The sequence below is a fragment of the Hyposmocoma kahamanoa genome, unplaced genomic scaffold (assembly GCF_003589595.1).
Source record: "Hyposmocoma kahamanoa isolate Upper Pololo Valley unplaced genomic scaffold, ASM358959v1 86, whole genome shotgun sequence".
Taxonomy (NCBI): domain Eukaryota; kingdom Metazoa; phylum Arthropoda; class Insecta; order Lepidoptera; family Cosmopterigidae; genus Hyposmocoma; species Hyposmocoma kahamanoa.
Window position 1 is genome coordinate 2,386,696 of NW_020654289.1, and position 7,937 is coordinate 2,394,632.

A 7,937-nucleotide genomic window follows, 5' to 3' on the forward strand; every position below is an offset into this window, starting at 1 on the left:
CTCTCTCTCTCTCTCTCTCTCTCTCTCTCTCTCTCTCTCTCTCTCTCTATGTGTTTCACATTTAAATCATTCGAATCTAATAATCGCACCTGGAAGAATCGCATAAGTGGAATTACGTCAAACATGTTTATTGCTCCATTATATACAGAAAAATATAACCTACATCCTCGCCAATTCTCCCTCTTTCACAAAGAGCTCTACTTCTACTGTAACTTCTTCTAGTTCTGAAAATTGGTTTTTGGGTTATTGTCCGAGATATGGCTTCAAAAACTATGTAGAATAAGATTAAATCAAATTTCATTGCTATAAATAGGGTATTAGGCTTGTATTAGGTACATTATAAATGTTGGTATTAAAATTAAATTGGTGAACTTAATCCAATTTAGCCTTGGCAAAAGCATACAAATTTAATAATATACATTATAACATAATTCATCAATAAATTAGATAAGCTAAACCAAGATTAACATAGTATGCATCGATACGGTTCAGTCTTTAAATTTGAAACAATCGTCAACCGAATAAAATTATTTTTCTAATAGCCATTTACGCAGTCTTTATTAAAACTGATCAAAGGAAGTGATTGAATATGCTCATCAAAATTCTTTCCACACATTGCGTAACAGTTGTTTTAGAAGCATTTGTCTTAATACTTAGTTGTGCCTAGTGTTCATTGGGGTTTCTTACGCTTTCAGCAGTCATGTCTTCAGCCAGTATAAATTTATGTTGATTCGTCTTTACAAATATACTACTTTCGAGTATGTATAAATAGGGCTGAGTGAATATTTTTAGAGTCTTAAAAGGGGCATGATGAATCTGGTGCTAAGTTGCAGATGGCTCGTATTAAACTCTTTTGAGCAATAAAAGCTTTACCAAAGTCTGTGTCATTCCTCGAAAGAATAAGGCCGTATCTGAGTACAGATTCTACATACGCAAAATACGCTGTCATTGCTATGCATTTATTTGCCACTCTTGTCAATTTATACAGAGCAAAAGCAAATCTATTTATTTTAGTGCACACTTTCTCCGTTTGTTGTTTCCAATTCAGCTTATAATCTACAATTAATCCTAGAAATGTCACATCAGTGGCGTTCTGCAAAACTTGTCAGTTATAATTCATACTAACTATTTGATTCTGTAAATTATTAAAATTCATTACACTAGTCTTAGATAAATTTAATTGAAAATTATTTTCTTGTAGCCATTCAATTGACATCGATGTCAATGTTTTAATAATTCATTATTGTGTTCTTCCAATGTTGAATATATTGCAGAACTGACAACCACTGATACATCGTCCGCAAAAAGAATTGTATCATGTTCCGTGCATTCACATATGTCATTAATGTATAATAGAAACAGCAGGGGACCAAGTATACTACCCTGGGGAACTTCGTAATTATTGTTCTTAAAGTTGGATTTATAGATTTCAATACAGATTTGTATAATAAGTAGAGTTAAGATTTCTACACATTGTTACCTATTTTTAACCGACTTCAAAAAAGGAGGAGGTTCTCAATTCGGCAGTATGTTTTTTTTGTATGTGTGTTACGCGATAACTCCGCCATTGTGAACCAATTTTGATGATTCTTTTTTGTTGGAAAGAAGGTACCTCAGATGTGGTACCTTTTAAATTTCAAGAAAATATTCCACCTCTACGGGTGGCAAACTAGGGGATGAATGACTCTTGAGGTCGGTTTTTTAACCGGAGGTTAGGTTATTCAGATATGATTCTAACCAGCTATTTCAGGCATATTTATCCATTATGTTCCAATTTAGTCAGCAGTGTATCATGTGCAACTAAATCAAAGGCTCTAAAAACTATAACCGTCGTGTAGAGTTTTCTATTTACATTTTGTAAAATCTTCATACAATTAGTATATGAAATGACGCATGTGTATTGACTTCTATAGTGCATGGACTTGTATAATTTTGAAACTATTGAAGTACGATGTAAGTTGATTGTACATGACTCGTTCTAATATTTTTTAAGAAACTGGAATTGGGTCGATAAAATGTAATGTCTGTTGCGTCTTCTTTTTTATGTATTGGTGTTACGATGCAACATTTTAATTTTTCGTTAAAGTTCCAGATTCTAAAGAGAGATTAATTAAAAAGACAAGTAGGTACATGGCTTATTTGATCCTTGTAATGTTTTACGACTTTAGCACATAATAGAGTCATTACCCTCGACGGGGTATTATTTAGCGACGTTATAATTAAACTAATTTCTTTCTCGTCTACAGGAGTTAGGAAAATTGAATTTAAAATTTTATTATTAGGGATAGTATATCGTGCATTATGTCGTATCGTGAAATAAAAAATAATTATTAATTTTAGTTGCAATTTTAATTGGCTCCGTTATTTCAATGTCATTATCTATAATTTTATGAATATTATTTTTGGAACAGTTATTACTAATTTCTTTTTTTTTACGCATCATTTTGCAACATGGGCGACATTGCTTTACATACATTCTTGCTGTTTAGTACATATTTTTTATTAGCTATTTTCTTTGAACAATTAATATATTTTTTGGACAATTTATTGTAATGTTTGTATTTGTATCAATCGTAATATGTCGTTACCCACCTTGATTTTAACGTTATTTTGTTTTCAGTTTTGTTATTGGAAAACAGAGTTTGTATATAAGGCAAAAAAGATCGTAGAAATCATGCAATGCTTGTTCAAGGACATGTGTTTGTATATGTCTGAAAAGGCGACGTAAATACTCTGTAAATTTCCGTAGGTTTTCGTTAGAATAACATCTTTTGTTAAGTAAATGTGTTGTCAGGAAGTTTTTTCGCAGACTTTAACTTTTAGTATTTGTGCTGTGTTATGATCGGATAGCCATAACTGGAAAATTGAACCAAAAGCGTCACGGACATTACTAATCATAAGGTCAAGGGATGATTTTCCTCTCGTAGGTTCTGTAATGTGTAAGGTAAGATTGTACTTCTTTAGAATGTCAAATAATCGTTTAGTATGCGGATTTGTTTCCAACATGTTTAAATTAAAGTCGCCAGCTACAACGATTTTCTTATTCGTATATTTGTTATAACATTTATGAAGTAGTAAATCGAGCTTTTCAAGAAAATATTCAATGTGTCTTAAGGGCGGTTACATACAGCGACTTTATAAACACGCGATTGCATCGCGAAACTTGTGTTTTATAGGCGATTGTCACAGTCGCTTGTGTTTAATCATTATGTACCAAAAATCTGTATTGGTTTATGCACATTGTTTTTGTTTTATTAATTGTAAATTTTAAGTGAAATAAATAAATTCAAAATGTGTACCTCGTTTGCATCGCAATTGCATTACGTTTGCATCGCGATTGTATCGCTGTTTAAGAGTCTATACAACCTCAAATGGCTTTGGTTGATTCCGCATAACAGTGAAAGCGTTGAATCAATCGCTTTGGACAAAATATGTTGTAAAATTGAGGATATACTGATTACCCGCGCTCACGCGATGCGCTCCTCCTACCGCAAAATGGCGGCTATTTGGTTTCGCAAGTTAGAAAAGCATTCAGTTTAAATACAAGCTTTTATAAATAAAAATTATTATTCTGCATTGCTACATAAATACCCTAAAAAAAAATAAAATGCAGTAATACACCGCAAATCCAGCACTTAAAAAGCACTAATGAAATTTTTGGTGTACTTGGATAAATATGATACTATTCCGTTTGAGTGGTTCTAACGTTTACCATGAAATTACTCCTTAAAGTATAGTTTATAAACATTTATATTCAGGGTAAACTTAAAAAACGCTACTTACGGTATGTTTTCAATAAATAAACACCGAAATCACCAGCCCAAACAATAACACACACGATTGTCGTGACGTGTTTTTGAAGTTGTTTATTTTTTTTAAATGACAGACCCAGACATTAAAAAATTTATGGTTTGCGAGAGTAGTTACAGAAATAGCAATTAATATTAGTTCTTTTCCTTGTTATAACTTCGATATCCGATAAATCGGTATAAAATCAACACCGGCACCTCTAGGTATGGTATGCGTCTACGGCTGCATGTATCGCGTGAGCGGGTACTACACGATTCCTAAAAATTTTCACGATAGGAAAAAAACACAAACTTACCTCGAAATTTGACAAGAAAACCGCTATATTCTATACGATACTACTATTTTTTTTATATCAACTGAACTAAATAGAACACGTATAGTGTATGATACACATTTTTCGAATGGTTTTAATTTCGTTTCTAAAAAAATAAAATTTGAAATAAAGCCAGTGTACGAGAAAAGGTTTTAATTCGAGCTTCGTATTGTAGTGTTCGAGGTAGTATTGACCTTGAAGTCCCATGTGTGTGTAAAGGTAGACGAGTAGCGACTGCATCGCGAATGAATCACTGCAAACGCGTTCCTTAAAACTCCCCGTCTGTAACCGCTGTTAGAATCACAAAATTTAAAAACTTGCGATTGTCTCATTGCTTATCTTGCATAAAAATGTTAAATAAATCATCATATGACAAGGTGATTAATGTAGTAATAACAACAACTAAGCTCCTTGTTGTATTAGTCGCTGGTTTACGTATTAGACGGAATAGATTTTAAATACGCATATCAATAAACCGTATTCGAAGAGTATCTTATCACAGAATTAACAAGAAAGGATTTTTCGAGCTCTAATTATTTATCCAATTAGTGTTGTGTCGAAGACGAACAAGTTACCATGTCTTGGTTTATTTCGTTATTCATCGCAGTTGTACTACCTTTAGTAACCAGTGAAGTAGTAGGATCGGAAGGGACTTGTGTGGTTCTAAACTTTGAAAATGGTTTGGAAGATTTCGATGACTCCATCGATCAGTGTGAACCTCTACCAGGCGAATGGGAAGTTGGTCATTATGAAGATATTAATATAGAGCCTCCGCATGAGTCTAGCACTACGTTTATAACACCAAATGGATTATCGTGTACGTCATCATATGAGTTTACAATTAATGCTACAGGGAACCTGGAAGTTACTTTTTATATGTCAACTCAGTTGCCACATGAATTTCTGACAGTTATTGTGAATGAGATACAAAACACGGGACAAATAGGGCAAAATGCTAGAACGTTCACAGCGACCGAACCTGGCGTTAATAACAATGCTTGGAACACAATGACATTTCTGATGGGTAACAATGGCACCTACACAGGTTTTGTAAGTATACAATATTATACTACATTATGGTAACCTATCACCGTCGAGTATATAACCAGAAATAGTGACGAAATAAGTGCCATCCATCCGTGGCATCTCATCAGGTAAATGGTCCTTATATCACTCTCGTTTGCACTGAAATCACAAATTAGAAAGCTGAACTAGTACAGCGCCAACAACTGACCTGTGTGGACGTCTCCGTATATTCCAAAAATATTCTGTATTTATTATAATAAAGATAATATCTCTAACTATGGGGGGCTGTTCCATTCGGTGGTGTGGGAAAACAGCAAAACGTCTAATTACAAAACAAACTGAATCACATTTCAACGGTAATTAAATATTACATATGTATTTTTTTAAATTTTTGTCCATTATAACAAAGCTCAAGTTATACTGGTCGTTTTGAAGTGAAACAATTGACGACACCTGTCAATTGCTTCGAACATTTATGCGTCTTGCTTCCATCTAAATAATCCATTACGTCATCTCATTTTATTCATTAGGCACGCGTTACTAGTGTTGCACGGAAAAAATCATAGTATGTATCGATATTTGCAAGTATAATTATTACTGTATAATGATTTATTTGAACAATCGGTAAAGTAAAAATAAATTACATCTAACATCATCGTAGTTAAGTATTGAGCCATGAGTATAATGTATAATGAGTACAATATATTTCCTAACTTAATTAATCAAAATATACAAGTGAAACATATGTAAAGGTAGCTAAACAGTAAAAAATTAACCTTAAATATTATGCAACCTTCATAAAGCTATTCAATTAAATCTTAAAACTCTAATAGTGTAGTAACGATGCCTAAACTAATTAAATAAGTAGGTACCTACCTGTATTTTTAGGCATCTAGTTTGTGCATATTAAATGGCGTTTGTAAACATGGCAGTTTTTCCCTTATCCCTCACCTGGCTAAAATCTATTTTAGTTATTTTTATATCTACTTACTTTAAAAAAAACACGACTGCGCCTGTGCCCTTACAAAGTAAAGTAAAAGTTTATTTCATTTTTATGTATATATATACAAAACTGTATGTTTTGACATTTTTTATATATATCTTGACTATCGATTTCGATAATACATTTGCTTGCCCAACTGTAATGTGATATTTGTAATTCGGGCTGTCCAAGCGGAGCGCAGTTGTCACTAGTTGTCATTTTGCTGAATAGTTTTCTAACAAAATAAATGACATTTCGTCTCTATTTCTGGTTTTATACTCGGCGCTTATCACAAACGCGACTTAGTAACGTGTTTTCGTAGAAATTTAACAAAATCTGTTCAATAAAAGCCGTATGGTTCTCGGAGAAACAAAGTTCTGTATACTCATGTTTCGAGCTTGTGGTAGGTAAACCTATGTTATGGATTTTCTATTACGCTATTATTTTTATTTAATTTTTAAATATACAATATGCACCTGTCTTCCCCTTAATTAGCAATGTTATTCATTCCAATATATTTTTTTACATAGGTAATAATAAATAACTAAAAATCGCAGTGTAGTTAGAGGCGTGGCCTTCCTTGATGTAGGTTATATCCACCGAAGATTAGGTGAACGATACATAGATTTTTTTCTGCAGGTATCAATTATGAGTTCCAAAAATTCTGGTTCAGAAATCCTATTGGACAACTTCCGTTACATACCTCCTGAAATTGAAGAAACTCACGAGGACTGTGTTATTTATGACCAAAACACTACGACAGAGCCTGGCGACGGCTCTACGACAGAATCTGGTGACGGTACTACGACAGAGCCCGGTGACGACTCTACGACAGGGTCTGGTGACGGCACTACGACAGGGTCTGATGACGACACTACGACAGGGTCTGGTGACGGCACTACGACTGAGTCTGATGACGGCACTGCCACAGAGTCTGGCGACGGTACTACGACAGAATCTGGTAACGGTACTACGACAGAGTCCGGTGACGACTCTACGACAGGGTCTGGTGACGGCACTACGACAGGATCTGGTGACGGCACTACGACAGGGTCTGGTGACGGCACTACGACTGAGTCTGATGACGGCACTGCCACAGAGTCTGGCGACGGCACTACCACAGAGTCTGATGAAGATAAAACGACAGAACCTTATACAACTACCACGGAGACGACTGTAGAACCCGAAGATCCAGACGAGAAGGCTGACAGCTTTTGGAACCCGTTAACCATAACCATGACCGTAGTATTGATAATCATACCCCTAGTCGGTATATCGGTATGCTTATATGAAAAAAGAAAACGAGTACCTGTAAATGAACCTATGTTTGATGATCCCATTAAACTGACACCGACAATTGTACCGAGAGTAAAAAAAGTGTAATATTTGTAATTAATATGTAGATAAGGATAGTAGTTATGAATAGTTTAAAATAATTTTAACAGTCCCAAAACTCCGATGCCCCAGCACGCGGCCTGCACAAGGAGAATAACTTAAAAACAACCAGAAATATACTCACTTACAGTATTTGAAATAAAGACAAACTGATAGTACCAAAAAGTGACTTAGAACCCAAGTTAGAATTTGAAAAAAAAAATTTAAATAAGGTTGACGAATATTTTGAACTTATTCATTCTAAAAAATGCTCATTATTTTATGACATTTAATGTATCTATCGATAATTTATTAAGCGATTTATTTCATAACAATACATTATTATTATTAAATTATTATTTTCATTGTGTGTGTGTGTGTGGGTGTGTGTGTGTGTGTGTGTGTGTGTGTGTGTGTGTGTGTGTGTGTGTG

At 34.1% G+C, this 7,937-nt stretch overlaps 1 protein-coding gene across 1 annotated transcript; it reads left to right on the forward strand.

The window, feature by feature from the left end:
* Positions 1–4,699: 4,699 nt before the first annotated feature.
* On the forward strand, positions 4,700–7,916 carry LOC113234851 (cell wall protein IFF6-like). The gene is made up of 2 exons (XM_026470373.1): positions 4,700–5,173; positions 6,771–7,916. The coding sequence occupies exons 1-2, from the start codon at positions 4,700–4,702 to the stop codon at positions 7,512–7,514; spliced, it is 1,218 nt and encodes a 405-aa protein (XP_026326158.1). The 3' UTR covers positions 7,515–7,916.
* Positions 7,917–7,937: the final 21 nt, after the last annotated feature.